Below are 21172 nucleotides of genomic sequence, written 5' to 3' on the forward strand. Positions count from 1 at the left end.
AAGGAGTGATGCTTTTGTGGCGCCCCATGATGGCGTGCATGAATCCACAGTGCCCTACATAAAATCCATAAAACTGCTTTATTGAGGAAGTGAAACGTATAGTGACTCTGCGACATAAGAGGATTGTTCGAATGGAAGTTGCGTGAGCTTTGTGGATCGCGGATTGCAGAAAAAAGGCTGTTTATCCTACATTTGCTCAAATCCTTAAATCTAATAGATCACCCTTTCGGCTTACACTCGGAGGGAAATATAGCACTAATTACTTGTACTCTTCTGGATCAGAGAAGAGGTCTGGAAGAGAAGTCATAACATCATCATCGTGGTAAAGAATATCACTGTCATTACTCTGTTGTGCCAATAGTGGATATATTTGTGCCAATTTTGAATTTGTCGGGGCAATAGCAGTGGTTATAAGTTGTTTAAGTAATGCATTTATGCAGGGAATACAACAACATCCACCAGGCACGCGGCCCTAAAAGTCCCTAAAAACCCCTAAATTTTCGAAGGTGCATTTAGGGGCTCCTAAAAGTCCTTAAAATCCGCGAAAACCGGTTAAGCCCCTAAAAAGGCCTTAATTTAAAAAAAATATCAAAGGGAGGACCTCTACCGCCCAAATTCTCCCTAAAAAATAAATTAATCTTTTATTTAAAAAAAAAAAATAGCAATCCGTCTGGTGTCCAAATCAGCCGGAAATTGTCAACGGAAGTCACCGTGTTGACAACTAGTTGCCATCTTGTCGATATTCCATTGTTTGTTTCCGTGAGTAGGCATTTCACTTCGTCTTCGTTACGACGTAGCGTAGTTCTTTCATCGATCCAACTTGTATCATGGGGAAGTGCATTTTTCAAGAAGCTTGGGTTGAAACTAAGGAGTTTGGGAGCTGGGTTCGTCGAGATCCAAAAGATCGGCACAAGTTTTTCTGCCATCTGTGCAAACAGAGTTACCAGCTTGAAAAGATGGGCATCAAAGCGCTGGATTCGCAGCGGAAAAACAGGAGACACGCTGATTTGGCGAAGACTCTCTCATTTTCCGTTGGTATGAATCTGTTTCTAAAATATCAAGATAGTGAAGCATCAACTTCAGGCAGTGGTACTAGGAGTGCATGCGCACTAGGGATTGCAAAAAAACGCTGACTTTCATAACCGGTTTTAACCGAACAGCTGTAGCAAAAAAACAGTACCATAGTGGCGTTTACATAATTCACCCGCGGGACCTCGAGTTGAGGTGCGGGGTTCCGCACGGACTGTTTTTGTTGTTGCTCTTCCGGAGTGACGAGTTCAGAGTTCCCCCCGTTATGAGAGTAGTGTTTTGATGTCTGCCAATAAAACAAGTTTAGTCCCATACTTTGGAGCTTGATGCCATGTTTGATGTTTCTTTGATTTAACTGAATGTTCTTTTGAGTCGAACTTTACTCTAACAGCGAAACTTGAAAAAAGTGGAATGATGTTGAAAAAATAGCGCAACGTGGAGTACCGGAACCGGAAGGAATGATTGGAAATTTTAACCGATTTCGAAAGTCCGGCTACGGTTTCGGTTTTAGAAAAACCGGTTATAACCGGTTATTTGTAACCGGTTGCGATCCCTAATGTGCACCTACAGAAGTCAGGCTTTATGAACGTAGTTCAATACACGAAGACGGACTCGTTAAAGGCAGAGATCGCGTGGACTTTAAAAGTGATCTGCAGCCATTACATTTACAAATCTTGTGAAAATAATTCAAAAGTGTTTGCAGTCATGTTCCCAGACAGTGACATTGCTAAAAACTACCACTGTGGGGAAAGGAAGAGTTTGTACCTGGCTACATTTGGCATCGCTGCCCACTTTTTATCTCTATTGCCTCAAAGCCAAAAAAGCATAAGAGAGACTGACATATCAACGGTTATTGAGAAGGCTGACAGGCTGTGTGAGGAGGCAGAAGAAAAGAGGAATCTGAGGTTTATCACTGAGGCCAATGCACTAAGAGGCAGAGCAAAGGACAAGAGAGCCACTTTGGCACCTCTCAGCAACAAAGAGGAGGCACTGGGTAGGCTCAAGGAGCTAGAGTAGTCAATGTTGCAGCCCAACATGCTATCATATTATTTCGCCATTTTGAAGTCATGTCGACCAAGTCACCCCTAAATGAGTCAAGTGTCTTTTAAATCTTCACCAGCCTTCAGGTATTTTCAGATACTATAAATCTGCACCCACCGTGTGCTGGTCTTTGCTCACCTTTCCCCTTGGGTGACTCAGCTGAGATGACCTTTTACAGTGTGTAAGGTGTATCCACGTGTTTCTTTCTGCTATTTTGTCCATGTCATTCAGCTCTTGCTCAGTCTATGCCAGTGTTCGGGTAAAACTGCATGTACAGTAGATGTTAATTCATAAACAGACATACGATGAATAGACAAAAGGCAGTAATAAAGTTATTAAAGCACAGTAACTTGTTACTTTTTTTTTTTTTTTCTGATGGCGTAGTGCAGGGATGTCAAACTCATTTCTCTTCCGGGCCACGTTGTAGTTCGGGTTTCCCTCAGAGGGCCATTTCGAGTGAAGGCAGCGTGGGATCAATTCCCGCTCAGTGATGGTGTCGACATCTGCACTGCGACTGGCTGGCGACCAGTTCGGGGTATAGTCTGCCGCTGCCCCAAGTTAGCTGGGATTGGCTCCAGCTCTCTCTCTCTGAATAAATGCAGAAGGGTTGCGTCAGGAAAGGCATCCGGCGTAAAAAAAAAATCCAAAAGACAGTTACTGCCACAGCACCATGACAATGGCACAAAAATGGCTTTACACATCAATGCTGATAAAATTCCCAATTTGTTTCTAGTCCTATCAAATTGATATTAGAAAACCATTAGAAAACAATGTTTTTTTGTTTTTCAAAAGAAGTTAATGGATACACAGAATCCCCCAACTTTTTTTTTTTTTTTGCATTCGTTATCAATTAATAGCATTGGTATTATCTCTGGATCTGTGCAAACAACACAATCTTTTGGACACTTTTTTAATGTAGTAATCCAATTTGTTTTGTTTTTATTTTATATTATTTATTTTTTTGGGGTGGGACCTTGAGTGGAGCTAGCTTACAAGTGGCCAATAAAAACAAATTAGTTTTGTTTGTGTTAACAATAGTTTCAAAAGCAATAACTTTCCTACAATCAACAAATGCACTCAAGTACCCCTTTTTGAATTTTTTAAAGCTGTTTGGGGTTGTTGATAACTCCTGAAAGGGACCCACTTGTGTCTTTTTTTTCCCCTTCATCATTCGTCTATCTCTCATTGTGTGGAAAATAATGGTAATTTGTATGGTCTCCCAAACAGTGTTTTGAATGGAATGAGACCCTTACTTGGTTATAATGTACGTATAGTTAGACTAAATCTACCATTGTGTCCAAATTGCCCCAACGTGTGATCGTTTGTGCGGCTGTTTGTCTCCATGTGACATGCAATTGACCCCTCCGTTCAGGGCACTTAACTATGCCCCCTGAAGTGACGTCACGCCACGTGCGCTGACGTCAGACAAACAATTAGGAAAAATATCGGCACAGCAAGAAAGGAATAGAGCGAAACTGTCCGATTTACCGGCTGATTTCTCACTCGCATTCTTAGCTAACAGTGAAATATCGTTGAAAAGCATACAGCAGGGCTTCAAGTATTTCAGCGAGGGGTATTTCAATGGTATTTACATGGATATCGACGGAGAAACCATTATTAGCGCGAGATCTTTCCAGAGTCAGAGGAAGAACGAGAAGCTACATAATATATTATAACCCAAAGACGAATTCGTCATTGACAGTTTCCTATTTTCGTGTTACATATCACACTTCTGTGCAGAATCTGCATATGTATCCGTATAGCCGTTTGTGAACCACCGTATGAAGGAAAAGAAGGCTAGGCTTGATTTACGAGTTTTTTCTCTCGTTTTCTTTGTGTAACATCACGCGCTCACCTCAATAATTACTCTTGAATTAGTGCCGAACCTACGCAAGTCCCGACTGAGTACAACAATCACTACTTTAGTGTCCTCAAACATCCTTCCTTCAGTCTTGGTGTCTCGGTGCACGTCGAAGGCTTTTAGGACTGCTAGTCCGGTTTAGCTTAGCTAATTAGTTGCGAACAATGGGACACGTTTGTGCAGTCAGATCATCGCAAAATATCGCTCAACACAGATCAAGTGTCACAATCATTCACACGTAGCTATATTATGCTAGCGAAGAACTGCTAATTCATTTATATGAGACATGTATTGAAAATCAAATATAGGGCATACCTTCGGGCTAACAAAGTCCGGTTTATCTTAGCTTGCGAGCCGCCGAACAAAGACACGTTTGTGCAGTCAGATCATCGCAAAATATCGCTCAACACAGATCATGTGTGACAATCATTCACACGTAGCTATATTATGCAAGCAAAGAACTGCTAATTCATTTATATGAGACATGTATTGAAAATCAAATATAGGGCTTACCTTCGTGCAAACATATCTGTTCCGGTTGATGGATTCAGTTGATCATGCGGTCTTCCTCAAAGTTTTATCCATCAAAGACATTTTTCGTACTCGGTCTTCTGTTCTGGTTGATTTTAGATGGATTCAGTTGATGATGCGGTCTTACACAAAGTTTGATCCATCAAAGACATTTTTCGTACTGGGTCTTCGGTTTTGGAAAGGGTACGAATTGAACTCCACCAACTAGCCTTTCAGGATACCTGTCGTCACTATTATAAAGTCCGTGACTACACCTCTTAACCATATCTATTGTTAAAGAACCCAAATACGCGATAAAACTACAACAGAAGCTATCCTGGATCATCCAGCCAGCGTTGTCTGAGATTTGAGTCTGAGATTATGCAGATTTCTGGCCTCTGATTGGTCAGTGACGCGGATTGTCCAACATCCACGGAGGGGTCAATTGGCTGGCAACCAGGTCAGGGTGTACCTTGCCTCCTGCCCGTTGACAGCTGGGATAGGCTCCAGCCCTGCCCGCAACCCTTGTGAGGAAAGGGGCTAAGAAAATAGTGGAGCGATGAATGCATGTGTAGCTTCAGGAAACTGACCACATTTTGGATGCACATTCTCTTGTGGATTATGTCGCACACAGATCAAACAAGCCCTACAATTTTTTTTTTTTTTTTTTTGCATATAAGTTAAATTCATGGATCATGTAATGCCTTTGTACTAGGGCTACTATTCCCCCTGTTGAGACCTGAAACTTCCCATGGCTCAAGATTGCCGGCCACTTAAATAATGTTTTTGGTAGAATTTTTTTTGTATCTGTGCTCACATAATTCCCATTTTGTTATATAGTACCTTATTTTTTCCACATTTTTAGCTCTGCTGGTAAGCCTTTTTGTTGCATTTTGTTTAACACATCATCTCAAAGGATGTCTTCATTTGTTCCATGGTCAGCTAATCCCATAAAGGTTTTGGCTGCTGCTTCTTTTGCTGTTTTATCTGTAAATCCATTTCCTAATGATTCTTTCTATGATGTGTGTACTGCACATTTACATATGGCTATTTCTTTTGGTAATTGAATGAGCAAATTTTGTAGTCGCTCTCCATGTGTTACTGTGTTCCCTGTAAGTAAGTAAGTTTCTTTCAGTTTGTCCCATTCGGGGTCGCCACAGCGTGTCATCTCAGATGAATGCACATATGTGTTAGGCACAATTTTTATGCCGGATGCCCTTCCTCACACAACCCTTCTCAGGGAGTGGAGGCCCCAGTGGGATATGAACCCACAACCCCTGGTTTACCAAACCAGTGCTCTAACCACTGAGCTACAGGGCCTCCACTGAGCTACAGGGCCTCCACTGTGTTACTGTGTTCCCTGTAGTTGTCGCTATTCCTCTATTTTTCCAGTATTGTCTGTGTAGATTATGATACCACCGTGAATACTGCAGCATCTGGTCTCAGATTGTTTAAGACTGTCCAATAAGATATTGTCTGTACAGTTCAGTCGTCCCAATCCAAATCTGGTTCTTTTTCTGTCCAATCAGGAACATATTTCGTACTACCAAAACAAATTGTCCCAAACTCTTCCACTCCTGTTGTAATGACGTGTGTGGTGGTGTCCATTCCTTGTGTAGTGCATGTAGTTTGTCAGTCAGTCTTGTTCCTGCCACCACGACTGATATACCATCTGAGTGCAGATAATCATGATTTTGTCTGGTGTGGGCTTTTATAAGTTTACGGTATCTTATACTACATAGTCACATGCAATGAGTCATTTCCTCCGTCATTTTGTGGTTGTTCATTTAAGTGGTAAGATTTTCTCAAGTCTTGCGTTCCCTGGACGAATTATGTTTCATAAACTTTATGAGATGTGATACCTTTTATGGCCGTTTTCACATCATCTTGAATCCAGCTTTTTTTTTGTTGTTGGTTTTTTTTTGTGTGTGTGTGTGTTTCTCTTATTTTATCCTGCAGGTTCACTATATATATTTTTGTGTGTATGTTGAGCTGGCCAGCAAAGTCATATTGTGTTATCCACAAATTAAGATGTTTTATTTTAGTAGGACATTGACTTTCTACAAACTTCTTGTCCTTACACTATTACGTTCTGTTTGAGGTAATTCTCAAGCTTCTACCACAAGTGGGGGAGAATTCTTAACTCTGCATCCTCTAACAGTTGTCACTCAATTTCCTGTTAAAATGAGGTAGCGAACCTCCACTCACACTTTTTCACATGCACACGTTTCACGGAGCTTACGTACAGGACACACCTTGCCCTTTTCTCAGTTTTATAGACTAGTCTACTCGATAGGGACTAGTATTCTCGAGGTTTGGTTCTGCCGCAATCACCCAGATGCACATTCACTCATTCCTCATGAGTGTGGGAGTTTCCTACTCACTAGAGATGCCTTTACTTCCTTCGGCTTCTCGTCAACCCTCAGCCTTCAGATGCAAAGTCGAGGCCCAGTCCCGGAAAGGGTCTCAAGTGCCTTGGCCACGGTCTTTGCCTGGACGTCAACTCAGCCCCTGGAAACCTCGGGTATCTTGAGATCCGGCTCGAAGGAACAAGTAAATGTCAGGTTCACCAATCAGACATTCATTAAACAGGACAAAAAAGGAAGCAAAGACACCAGTTCAAGTCTTGCGAGGAGAGAGGAGAGGGACTGTCTCGTACAATTTACCACTGCACTCTCTGATTATCCTCTCCTCAGCACCTCTATTTATTTAGTTTTAAGACGCCCCTTATTTACATGGATCTTACAAAAAGGAGACGACAAGCAAAACAGTTTGAAACAAGGTGTACATGTTTGTTCATGTGCGTGTGCATGTGTGGAAGATTGCTGAATACATGTGTGGTCATCATTTCTTTAACAGGCAGCAGTTCTTACAGTTCTGAGGATTAGATGTTTTTGTTCTTGCTATCTCCTGCTAGGAGGCTGCCACGTTATCTAGAGCAGAGCATGGCATTTTTTTATTGGAAGCAGATGTATGATAATTATGATCACAATTATTCCTCCAGTAACATTTAAAATATTAGCTTTGCAGAAGGAAGTTATCGTCAGAGATACTTACATACAAGTTACCCCACTGTACAGGTATAGACACAAGTTGAGCAAGTCTTCAATGAATGCATTGACAAATAGCAACGTCTTACAGTAACCATCCACATTATTGTCAAATGTGTGTGCATGTGTCAAGTGCGCACACACACCTCTACACGTACATACAATTAGTAAACACCAAAACACATCACATGGGTCTTACGTGAATCTTACCATTAGATAATATAGTGTTCTTTTTTGCCTGACAATCAATAATGTGGTTTAAATGTCATTCTCTCACAGGGCCTCTGTATCGTTTGGAAAAGCAAACAGATCCCAATGTTGCAGTTGACCTGGATTCCACATTAGAGAGCCAGAGCACTCTGGAGTTTTGCCTTGTGAGAGAAAACAGTAAGTCTTTCCCGTATCTTGATGATAACTAAATCCACAGCAATGTTGGAGAGGACTTTAAGGTATAAACTGAGTACATGCACAGAAACTGTGTCGTAACTCCAAATAGCATTATCTGAAAACAAAAGCTAAGAATCAGGTAATACAGCGGTACCTCTACTTACGAAAGAATATGCAAACTCCATACAGGTGGGGCCGGGATTTTAACCCTGGTCTACAAAACTGTGAAGCCAATGCTCTAACCCAAGGATGTCAAATGTACAACCTGTGGGCCGGAACTGGGGGTTCCGTCCGGCCCGCAGGATAAACATTACATTACCTTGTAAATTTTTTAAATTAGAAAAAAATGTGCAGTTCCTGATTTAGCTGCTGTCTTAGTCGGAGTAGACAACATGTCACACGACACTGCCACAAACTAACAGCAGGTAGAAGCAACATGGCTTCTGGATCTGTGTTTGGCATTTTTCCCTATCTGGAATTTTATCTGCTTTTAATATGGCCATGACACTCTCATCATCGAAATGTCTTTGTCAAAAAAGAGAAAAATGAACTGTGAGTGTCGGCTTTTCCAAGAAAAATGGACCTCTACCTATCGTGGTCCTCTATTTACTAAATGAATTTGTTCAGGAAGTTGTTTTGTAACTTGAATTTTTCTGATGTAGAAACACATTTTACATGTAAATAGCTTAATCCCTTCCAAGCCCCCCGTCCCCACGGTCAAAGATAAGCGTACACAATGTAAAGAATAAAAAAAAAATTATGTTCATTTACCTATGGCGTTGAGCAGTGATGCAAAGAAAAGTGTCTGTGACAAGGCATCGTGGGGGACGGACGAGCAGGCTCACACACAACTTAATTCCACTAAAATTAATAAATTCCACAAACTATGAACTCATAACAAACATTAACTTTTAATGTTCTGTTCAAGGATGTTTGCCGTGACAGATTTAATAATCTTGCAGAAAAGTGCAAGGCAAACGTCATTGAAGTGAGCGATAGCCTGATTAGTTAACACATTTTCTGGATGATCCTTTTGAATAAATTTGGAAATATCATGGAATTTCCTCAACGCTTCTTTTATTCTGCCTGACGGAATAGTGACTGCCTCTTCCTCTACACCATCCTTCCTAAACTGCTCTTGCATGTGTTGCATTGCCTCCGTCGAAAGATCCTCATTGTTCTCATGAACGCTGAAAGATGCTTGTGATACTCCTGAACCAACCTGTCGATGTCCTCCTCAGCCTTTCCCAGTGAAAAAATTTCCTCAACTTCAGGTTAACCTCCACTTCAATGGTCTCAAAATCCTGTGGAGCAACAGCATGAGGGTACATACACACATGCCTTTTTCATATTTCTCAACGATTTGTTTTGTTTTGATGGACAAAGCAACTCTCGTCTTCTTCTCACTGGAACTGGCCATCAATTTCTTGGGGTCCATGGTGAAAAAAGAGGAATAAATCCACAAAGAAGTTGTACAGTACGAATGTGCGCTAGCATATGACAATGAATGTGATGAAGATACAGGAAATTCTTCACAGGTAAAGATTGATGTCCCCCCTAGCCAATGGAGAGATGTGATACCAGGAAGATGCTATGTGATAGCCAATGGTAGAGCATCTCCATCGCGCCACATAAACCAAGGTACGGGAAGTTCATCATGGCTAAAGATTGGCGTCGCTCCTAGCCAATGTGATGCCAGGAAGATGTTCCGGTGATAGCCAATGGGAGAGCAGCTCTATCGTGCCACTTTCAAACTAAGATGCAGTACACGATGTTTACGTTTTGTGGAAATAAGACCAATTTTTTCCTTTCGTATCCTGAATTTCCTTCATAACTCGAAACAAAAAAATTTTGTTAGTAGAGACGTTCGTAAGTAGAGGTATGACTGTACTTTTTATTTATTTTTTTTATTAAATGCAGCATGGCATTATTGAACCTCTTGTCCAAAAATAATTACAGTAAACAAAATGTTGTTCTTATATTCATTGAGATTGTAATCCCAAAATTGTTTTTTTTTTTTCAGCCAACTCACATACTAATTTGAGTCACCACCCATTCATGTATAGCTCAAAGAGATATAAAGACTATATTAAATGACAGAAAATACAGCAAACTAAAATGTTTATTTATTAGTTATTTATTTAATCTCCAGGCTCAAGAGGTGAGGAGAGCTCAGAGGAAGACCCACCCATTGACATCACTGCAGTCCAAGACATGCTGAGCAGCCATCACTATAAATCATTCAAGATTAGTATGATTCACAAACTGCGTTTCACGACTGATGTTCAACTCGGTATGAACTACTTCCTCCGGGCATACCTCAATAGAGGGAATCTTATTTCTTCTTCCAAAGTATAATTTGACATTTAATAGAGCTATTTTGTATTCACCTACTCTTAGTGCGCCACGGTGGGGCAGCTAGAAATTGTTGCCTCGCAGTTCTGAGGACTCGGGTTAATTCCAGCCCTCCTTGTGTGGAGTTTGCATGTTCTCCCTGTGCCTGCGTGGGTTTTCTCCCAGCAAACCAGTTTTCCTCCCACATCCCAAAAACATGCAACTCCATATTGCCCCTAGGTGTGAATCTGAGTGTGACTGTTTGTCTTTGTGCTCTGCGATTGGCTGGCAACCAGTTCAGGGTGTACCCTGCCTCCTGCCCATTGACAGCTGGGATAGGCTCCAGCACTTCCGTGATTCTTGTGAGGATAAGTGGCTAAGAAGATTGATGGATGGACTTACTTAGTATTTTAAACAATTGATAAAAATTGATGTTTTCTTCCTGCCGTTGTGATGTCTGAAAATGAATTGAATCCTGTCATGATTTGGGATATCTGTTCCCAGCATTTGATGCACCAGAACAGTGCTTTACATTTTCCACATTTTATAGTATAGCTTCATTCTGAAAAGTAATACATTTTCTTTCCCCAAAATCAGAATCATATTCTTTATTCACCATGTCAGAAACAGGAATTTGTCTCCGGGAGTTGGACCCGCTCTTGTACGACAAAAAAAATCAGAGAGTCAATTGAGACATAAAGACGTTGCAGTAACAGTCACAGAGCAGTAAGACCTGCTAGTAATCTTGTCATGATGGAACTTTTTTTTTTTTAACTATTGTGCAAAGGATTCAGACTCCTCGAGCATTTAGAACAGTCACAGTGCCTAATAGAGCAATGACCATTCTGCAAAGGGCATCAAGACTTCAAGGAATATACTGCATACGATTTAAAGTGACTTGTCAAGCAAAAATTTGAGATGATCAGAATCAGAATCATCTTTATTGGCCAAGTGTGTAAAAACACACACAGAATTTTTCTCCAGCAGTCAGCGCTGCCCTGGTACAACATACAGCACAAGAACAACAAAGCAACAACAAAGAACAAGAGATTTCTATTTATAGGAACAATTCCTTATTGTCGTGCAAAATGTAAAATCTTCTTCATTTAGAACAGCGCAGAGATAAGTGTCGACACTCCACATTGTGTAAAGCTTGTACCCTTTACCTGTTCACGGTTCCCCTTATAGTGCAATAACAATTGTGCAAAAGGAGGAGTTTAAAGTGACAAATCATGCGATTGTCTATAAAATATATTACTAATACTAATATTGATTGGACCAGCAGGATGTCAGTGAGTATCCCAACAAAAGCACAAGGTAGAAAATAAATTTGATGATCAAGAATTTCATGACTTAATTGCCAGAGGGAAAAAACAGGATTGATCAGTAGCACTTTCCTGACGGAAGAAGCGAGAAGAGCTGGTGGCCAGGATGTGGAGGATCCGAAAGGATCCTGTCTGCTTTGGACTTAGTTCGGGTTGCAATCCTCAAGAGTGCGTAGAGTTGTGCTAATAATCCATTCAGCTGTTTTGATTGTTGCAGTCGGAGTTTGTCCATTTGTGCCAGGAGTATGCATGCCTTTTTCGCCCATATTTTTACACATTATGGCCCAAAAGAAGAAAGCTGTTTTTTTAGCAATGCTGGTCCAGACGAAAGGAAATCAATTACCATGGAAATGAAGCTTAACTTCATAAAAAGATCAGAGAAAGGAGTAACACAGACGAACATCTGTAAAGACTTGGGCTTCAGTCGGTCAACTGTGGGAATCATTCAGGACAAAGTCCATATTTTAGCGCACGCACGTGAAGACGTTCGTCCCTACGATGGATACAATGATCGCGAAGCAAGTTTTTTCATGAAGAAATTTTTTTTTCGATCATTGCCGAGATGGAAAGATTACTTACGTAATGGATCGAGGATCAGAATCAACGTAGGCTTAATATCAGTCGAATGTTGATTAAGGAAAAAGGCACGGCGTATTTTCGTAACTTTGAAAGAGCTGAAAGGCACTTATTCTGACAAGGAATTTACTGTGAGTCAGCGGTACCTGCACAGGCTTCCTTAGCAATAGCTAACCACAGTCTCCCTTCGTTCTTCATCATCCACCTCTTGCAGTAATGGTAAGTACAGTATCTTATTTTTTATTTTAATGTATTTTAGTTTTGTCACACAAGGTTTTTTTTTCCCATTCATTTTCTGAGCTGCATATGATCATGAGGATTATGGGAGTGCTGGAGCCAATCCCTGCTGTTATTATAAATTTTTACTTTTAACGATGAAATCCGACTTACGCCGAAATTCGAGTTATGTCGCTAGTGTAGGAACGGATCGTAGACTGAGGACCCCCTGTACAATAATAATAATTGGCCAGAATGTGACATCAAAGTGTAGACAAAAAATTGGCAGCATGTTGCAGTTGAATTTTAAGTTAGCTGTTAATTTAAAAGAAGTTAATTTCAGGGGGAAACAAGCTGTTGGAGTGCCTGGTAGTTTGATTTGCATTGTTCAGTAGCACATACCCGATGGATGGAGTTGGAAGAGTTGGTGGTCAGGATGTGGAGGGTCTGAAGGATTTTGTCTCCTCTTGTCTTAGTTCAGGTAGCATGCAAGTCCTCAAGGGAAAAAAAGGGAATACCAACAATCCTTTCAGAAGTTTTGATTGTCCGTTACAGTCTGAGTTTATCCTTTATTGTGGCAGCACCAAAACCGTGATGCAGGTACGCACTACTAATTTGATTACTGCTGTGTAGAACTGTCTCAGCAGCTCTCGTAGCAGCCCGTGCTTCCTTAAGAGCCGCTGGAAGTACACTCTGTGCTTTTTGAGGATGGAGTTGTTGATCTCCCACTTCAGGTCCTGTGATACTGTAATTTCGAGGAACTTACTGTTAAGGTATCAGCGGTAGACACAATACAGTTGGACACCGTGTGAGGCAGCTGTGGTGAAGGATGGCTCCTAAAGTCCACATTAATCTAGTCTTTAGTGCATTCACCTCCTGTTTGTGTCCTGGTTGTGTTGGCCACACCAGAACTCCAGCCACTCCACATCCTCTTGATACGCAGACTGGTCACCATCTTTCTTGAGCCCGATGACTGTTGTGTCATCTGCAAACTTCAGGAGTTTGACTGCCGGGTGCCTTGAGGTGCAATCATTTGTGTAGAGAGAGAGAAGAGCAGCGAGGAGAGGACACAACCTTGGGGTGCCCTGATGCTGATAGTGCACGTGGATGAGGTGGTGTCCCCCAGCCGCACCTGCTGTGTCCTGCCCGTCAGGAAGTTGTAGATCCACTGGGAGATGGCAGGCTCGATGCTGAGCTGGAGAAGTTTGGAGGAGAGGAGTTCAGGGATTATGGTGTTAAACGCAGAGCTGAAGTCCATGAAGAGGATTCTCTCATAGGTACCCCAGCTGTCAAGATGTTCAAGGATGAAGCGCAGACCCATATTGACAGCATCATCCGCAGAGTTGTTAGCTCGATAGGAAAACTGAAGTGGGTCCAGCTGGGGACTGTGACACTCTTGAGGTGGTCCAGCACAAGGCGTTCAAAGGATTTCATGACCACAGATGCTGATAGTGTATGTGGATGAGGTTTTGTCCCCCAGCCTCACCTCCTGTGTTCTCCCCATGCGGAAGTTGTAAATCCAATTCGAGATGGCAGGTGAGATAATATGGAGAAGCTTGGAGGAGAGGAGTTCGGGGATGATGGTGTCCGCTGAAGTCCACGGAAAGGATTCTCACATAGGTCCCCCAGTTTCGAGGTGTTCTAGGGTGAAGTCCACTCCCATGTTCACCTCATCATCCGCTGACCTGTTTGCTCGGTAGCCCATTGCAGTGGGTACAGCAGGGGACCTGGGACGGTCTTGTCGTGGTCGAGCACAAGCCGTTCAAATGACTCCATGACCACAGACATCCAGGTGACAGACCTATAGTCATTCAGACTCAATATTGCAGGTTTCATGGGGACCGGGATGATTGAGTGTTTGAAGCAGGATGGTACAGTGGTTCCTTGGTTCTCGAACAGAATCCAAAATTGGTAGAATTGGATGTGTAACCCTGCTACGGGCATAAAGCCCCAGACAACTTAATTTGATCATTGATTTGATCTTTCTGTGGCTCGCCTTGACCGGAGCACCTTCCTTTCTTCCTTCTGGCGCGCTGCGCAAGCTTGACTGTGGTTTCTCCATAACTTTGGACATCCTTATTTTCATTATTTTCGGTGTGTAACAGGCCTCTGTGAAGCACACTTTAAATATATTAGTGGGCTCACAGTGAACAAGGGAGGGAGGGGGGTTGTCACATGAGACTCCACCTACAATGCACTATGCCCAAAACAAAGGATGGTCAACACAATGACACTTCACCAGTCAAGCAAGTCCAACCTCCGAACAATATCGTTGATACGCCAAAGACTACATGAAGTCTGCCAACACAGCTGCCCGCCTTAGACACCAGCGAAACCAAATGCCCTGCTCTACAGCAAACCATAAACATAACAACTGGATTGACGCCCTCCACTGGTGACGCTTGTAGCCTTTGTACCATCAAGACACAACCTCAGGATTTCCAGTCCTCCACCACACAACAATGCATGCCTAATGGAGTAACCATGTCCTGGTTGCTGAGCAGAACACTAAGAGTGTACTTGCATTGCAACCTTTAAAGGGTATGTAAAGTCTTCAATGCACCTTTTGTTTATATCATACAGTTTTTTATGCTGAATTCGAATCTGAAATTCGTTATGAAGGAAACATTATTTTTAGATTATCGGCAAAAAATGATCGCACATTGCTGAATTCGCCGGATATACCGGAGCACACAGCGGGAAAAACCCGAGAAGGGAAGTGACGTCAGTGGTAGAGGTAAACATGGCTCCTGTTGGACTCCAACGTGAGAACGACAATGGATTTCCTGGTAATTTGAGCGATGAACATGATTCCAAAGGGTCCCATGAAGATGGTGAAGAATACGAGCTTTATAAAGCCATTAAAGGTTATCAATTTGAGCCAGTTAAACAGCACACACGTTCAAATCCAGACGGAATAGCTGGCGATGAAGATGCCAGCGAGCAGTCAGACCCAGGAAGGGAGGACATGAAACACTGACTGGTAAGCATTTGTAAAGTTTTTTTTTTTTTTTTTTTTTTTTTTTTTAAACTGACAAATAGAAAGAAATGTCTTTGCTTTCCCGAATGAATACATGAAGTTTTTGGTTTTGTTTTAAGATTATGCACATGCCGTATATTAAGTCTAAGTTGGTATATTTTCACAAATAAGGATTTTAATGAACAAAATCAGTTTAAAAAGTTGTCAAGTTAATTTGAGAGCAATAGCTGGCTACAATAAGACTTTTAAACCTGGATTTGATCCTTTATCCATTAAATAACCCTAACCCTACACAAACGACTGCACCTCAAGGCACGCGACTGTCAAACCCCTGAAGTTCGCAGATGACACCACAGTCATCGGCCTCATCAAAGAGTCTGCGTATCTACAGGAAGTGGCGAGACTGGAGCTTTGGTGTGGCCAACATAACCTGGCAGTGAACACTCTAAAGACTGTTGGGATGATTTTGGACTTCATTAAGCATCCTTCACCACAGCTGCCCGTGAAGCTGTCCAACTGTCTTGTGTCAACCATCCAGACCTTCAAGATCTTGGGAACTAGAGTCTCAAAGGAGCTGAAGTGGGAGACTGACATCAACTCCATCCTCAAAAACCCCAGCAAAGGATGTACTTCTTGCGGCTTCTGAGGATCCATGGCCTGTCACGAGCTGCTGAGACAGTTCGATACAGCGATCATCCAATCAGTTACTGTGTACCTCCATCACAGTCTGGTTTGGGGCTGCCACAAAAAAAACAAACTCCAACTGAAACAGACAATCAAAACCCCTGAACGGATTGTCGGCACCACCCTACGCACCCTTGAAGACTTGCACGCCACTTGAACTAAGACCAGACCAGGCAGGATCCTTTTGGAACCTCCACATCCTGGCCACCGGCTCTTCCAGCTCCTTCCATAGGGTAGGTTCTACCAATCAATGCAAATCAGAACCAGCATGAATTCAAACAGTTTTTTTCCTCTTGCAATTAAGTCATTAAATTCTTGATCAGCGAACCTACTATTTTCTTCCTTGCGCCGTTGTTGGGACACACCCTCACATCCTCCTGGTCGAATCAGTATTGGTATTAGCAATAAATACTGTAGGTCAGGGGTGCCCAGACTTTTTTACCCCAAGATCTACTTTTCAAGCATCCAGCCTCTCTCAATCGATGGGGGGGGGGGGGGTGATGGTTTTTTTTTTTTTTTTTTTTACAATGAGCAAGGATGAAATAGAATGACCAAGTCACAAAGATGTACCCACCCACTACAAAAATGCAAAACATATTTTAAGGCTGGGGTCATCAACATGGTCCCCGCGGGCACATCATTGCCCGTGAGGTCCACTTAAAGGGCCCACGAGGCAAGGTTAGCACAGGTCACAAATTGTTTTAAACTTTGCATCGTACGTTACAATTATTTTTTTTTTTAATAATCTCATAATATAAAAAAATTCTACATATGTAAAATATAAGGAGTTTTGTTATTTTGGAAGTTCAATGCAAACAGGTCATGTCACCCTTTATACGATTGGTGCTTACAAAGTAGCCCTCGCCCTCAAAAAGTTTGGTGACCCCAGTTTTAAGGTATATTGAGGATTCTTTAGGTGTAAATGTATGTTCGTGTGCCTTGCATAACTGCATGAGCAAATATTACACAACATAATTAACGTTAACATTTTTTGTAACTATCTGAGTTCACGTTGATGATCAATAAACACCATACGAATGAAAATGCACACTCGGGATGTGTCACTCACATCAGTGGATTCGTCCAACTGCAGTGAGAAACACAATCTGAGATGTCCTTCCACACACATAAGCCATGCCTTCACAGCGTTGTGTAACTTTACTCCTTTACAGCTGCACAGATTTTACTGAAGATAATATTTCCGTCTTATTTTTAAAAGATAGGAACAACGAGTCAGCTACGCCTCATCTCTCCGTCATGGAAGGACTCCTTGTTATTAACGATGATGTGACGAACCCGCAACAAATGCCGGCTTTTGTTGTTGAACTCTGATCTGTGAAAACTTACTGCTGTGCGGCCAGTTGGAATTTTAGTCAGTTCACTTTTCTCATTATCAGTACTACGCCAGGCACTTGGTATCTCCCTCTTCAGCCACACAAACCTCATCAGCTTCCAGAAGAATCGCAGGACATTCGGTGTGTTTTTGTAGAGCCTGTATGGAACCCCATTGGGACTAGGAGCTGATGCAGCCCTTGCTCTACGCACAATATGGATTACCTCACCCCACTTGGGTGGATTTATGTCCAGCTCATGCTCCGGTGGATCGATTGGTGGCATATTTGGTGGGAGTGTAACGTCTTCATGACAGCATTCATCTGTGCATGAATTTTTCAGGTGTTCTTCCAGGATAACTGAGAGACTTCCGCTTTTCTCCTTTGCAAAGAGACTTTTCACAAATCTGAATGGATCTTTATAGAAGTGTGATCTTGCATGCTCTTCCCTTGTACGTTTTTTCCAAAGGTTTTCAGCTCTCCTCAGTGCCGCCAGCTTACCCTGGATTTCTTCCTGCAGCAAGTTTATGCCCCCCCCCCTCTCCTCCTCTGTGGTCTTCCTCCACACCTTCAGCTGCCTCCTATCCTTGATCAGACTATACCTCTTTCTGCCTTTTGGACTTTTGGGGGATAGCTGGGACAGCCTGTTAAAAACAGTCTAAGAGAAGTTATACTAGAGTTATGGAACAATAAAAGGTTACATAGTCAAAGAAAGTTATATTGGCAATTCACACCGAAATAGTTCTTGACTGGAACTGAAAACTGAAATTAGGGATCACATCTCTGGAAACTTTCAAAGCAGAGCAATTTGTCTGAGTTTACACATTTTTAAAATGTCAGGAACATTACTCTGACTCATTTATTGCAGTGTATTATGTAATAGGATAAAAACAATTCTGTATACTGTTCAATAAAATAATCAGTAAATAAAAATAAAGTATTGCTACAATATCTATATTTTAAATGTACTCCTTGAATCAACTTTGGAATAGATGACACATTTGCAGTCAAATCATCTCTTGAATCCTCTTCATATTTTGTTTCCTGTCTCACTATTGCTGCTGAAATTACAAAGAATATCTATCCATCCATATCCCTTTTCTGTATCACTTATCCATTTTCTCTAGCTCTTATCCTAGGGTCACAGGTGTACTGGAGCCTCTCCCAACTATCTTCATGTGAGAGGCGGGGTACAGCCTGAACTGGTTGTCAGCCAATCACAGGGCACACAAACAGAAGGCCATTCTCACTCACGTTCACACTTAAGGGCAAATTAGGGTCTTCAATCAACATACCACGCATAATTGTTGAATGTGGGAGACAACCAGAGTACCAGGAGAAAACCCACGCAGGCATGGGGAGAACATGAAAACTCCACACAGGCGGGGCCCAGGATTTGAATCTTAATCTAATCTACAGAATTTTGAGGCAAATGTGATATGTTGTATTTCAAAAATATTAATTTTTAAATTTAATCCCCATTTTCTCAAATGATGTAGCAATGGTAATGCTGTCATTGAGGCAATGATGACTAACTTGCTTGGTAGACAATGGATATGAAGTGCACATTCACGTCCGTGCCAACTGACAAAAAAATGTACATTTTAAAATAGTTGTTGTTATCAAAACTACATATAATATTAATCACTTTGATGATAATACTGTATGAGTCAGAAAAAGTGAGCTGGGAGCGTTTTATTAAAGCGTAAAGGTGTGAAAGTATGACTCGACATCCCAGTGGCGTCCATATTGTCTGTGACATCATGTCCAGACATCACACTGGATCCCTTGCAATGAAAACATGCTGTGCCAAATGCAAATGGCAGATGAACGAAAGCGATTTTCTGATTTTTCTGACGCCCGACCCACCTACCTCCAGTTCGGGGGAAACAGTGCCCCACGCAGCCGCTAACAGTGCCCCACGCCACCCCTAATGGCGCCCTGCGCACATTGACATTCTGCGAGAAGGACTCCATTTCGTCATCAGACGCTGATTTTTAGATTGTTCTGTAGGAGCGAGGATGGCTGTCAACTGAGGTTTATATTAATACTGTTGCTTCCTGGAACATTCGCTGGAAATAACATTCTCCTATTTGGAAGATTCGTTCGTGTTTGGTGACTTTGTTACACTCTACTAAACTGTCTTTGTGCTTCTATTTGTGTATTGTATTCTGTGTGATTAAATTGTCTTAAACGCATTACAAGTGCTTTGTTATATTTTGCTAGTTTGACCAAAGGGATTTATTCTAAATTCACACATAACATGCTATGACCTGTGAGACAAATTAGTCCCCCCCCCCAATTTTTTTTTTTAATAGCTCATTACACACCTACCTGTCATTTGGTACCCCCAAAGCTCATGTCCTTTGCACCTGTGCAAATCATTTTTCACGACGAACCGGGTCTTTTGGCAGCGTGTGAAGAATGAATCCATCCTCCCGAGTGTTCAAGTAAAATCCAGCAATACAACGAGCCCGAATTTTTTCTAACACGTAGAAAAAGCAGCTCATTTCTTGCCAGTACAACAGTTATAAACACTGGACCCCGCCACTGTTGGTGTCTGCAAAAAATGTCACTTCCTGGTTCTTGTTCAACACATTCATGGCGGGAGATAAAAAAAATCGATATACGGCAACATTCTGACATGCTGTGAACAAACGGATGAGTCCATCTTTTTTTTTTTTTTGGTTAACAACATACTCGATTTTATGTTTTAGGTGTCTGACACTTTAAGCCTGTTAGTTATAGATCACAGGTAGTTGAGGCTTTACCTGAATGGTGGAAAGCAGCGCGGGGCATTCTCCAGTTTGAGCTAGTAGCCGCTAGCATGACTATGGCAAAAAAACAAAACAAAACATGAGTTTCCCACAATTAGTTTAATTTATGTAAATTTGATCTACTACATTAATAAAGATGTTCATCTTTGTTGGGGATGTCCATTGTCGCTAGTTTATTGAATGTGCCTCTTTCAACAGATTTATGGTGGTAAGTCATGATCAAACTGTTGACTGTAAGTTGTAGGTAATATAGTGACCTCCTCGTCAATCCAATGGGCTAGTCAGCTCAGCCCAGCTACTCTGGGACAGTTTTTTAAGTGAAAAAAGAAAATGTACTTTTGGGCCGTTTTCACCAGAAACACTTCGTCTGCCAAAAATTTGGTTTATCAGTTCATGATTTAGTTTTGTGGGGTCTTGCATGCATGATTTTTTTTTTTTAACTTAAAGGGCTACTGACATGTAAATCGTGATTTTTAATGTTTTTAATTAAAAAAAAAAAAGGGCAGCCGGAATGGACCCATCCATTTTTTTTCACCACACGTCATGATGTTGTACATATATTTTTGTATCTCCCGCCATGAAAATCCTCTCGAGGCATTTATGTTGGAGAACAACCAGGAAGTGACTTTTTTGCAGTCACGGGGCCGAGTGTTTATATTGGTTTGTATATTGATTATTGTATTTATTGACAAATTACTTGTTTCTTTCATTGTGTTTGCCAAAATGCCGGCTCGTCGTATTGCTGGATTTTGCTCGAACACTCGAGAGGATGAATTCCCTCTTCACACTTTTCCAAAACATCTGGTTCGGTGTGAAAAATGGATTGCATAGGTGCAAAGGATGAGAGTTTGTGGGTTCTAAATGGCTATTAGAAAAATTAATACTTGTCTGGGACTAATTTGTCTCACAGTTTATAGCATATGTTAAGTGTGACTTTAGAATAAATCCCCATGGTCAAACCTGCAACATATAGGAAAGCGCTTGTATTGCGTTTAAGACTAATCACACACAATATAATACAACACTAAACATTAAAATAGAAGTACAAAGACAGTTTAGTAGCGTGTAACA

General features: G+C 41.6%; 1 protein-coding gene across 14 annotated transcripts in view; it reads left to right on the forward strand.

Moving 5' to 3' along the window:
- Nucleotides 1-21172, forward strand: part of mapkap1 (MAPK associated protein 1) — a 101320-nt gene that overhangs the window by 64635 nt on the left and 15513 nt on the right. For all 14 annotated transcript variants that reach the window (XM_061847634.1, XM_061847637.1, XM_061847636.1 and 11 more), the window contains 2 exons: nucleotides 7771-7878; nucleotides 10031-10171. In XM_061847634.1, the coding sequence (XP_061703618.1) occupies nucleotides 7771-7878; nucleotides 10031-10171 (249 nt within the window). The remainder of the gene's footprint in view (nucleotides 1-7770; nucleotides 7879-10030; nucleotides 10172-21172) is intronic.

This window comes from Syngnathoides biaculeatus, chromosome 17, assembly GCF_019802595.1.
Source record: "Syngnathoides biaculeatus isolate LvHL_M chromosome 17, ASM1980259v1, whole genome shotgun sequence".
Lineage (NCBI taxonomy): Eukaryota > Metazoa > Chordata > Actinopteri > Syngnathiformes > Syngnathidae > Syngnathoides > Syngnathoides biaculeatus.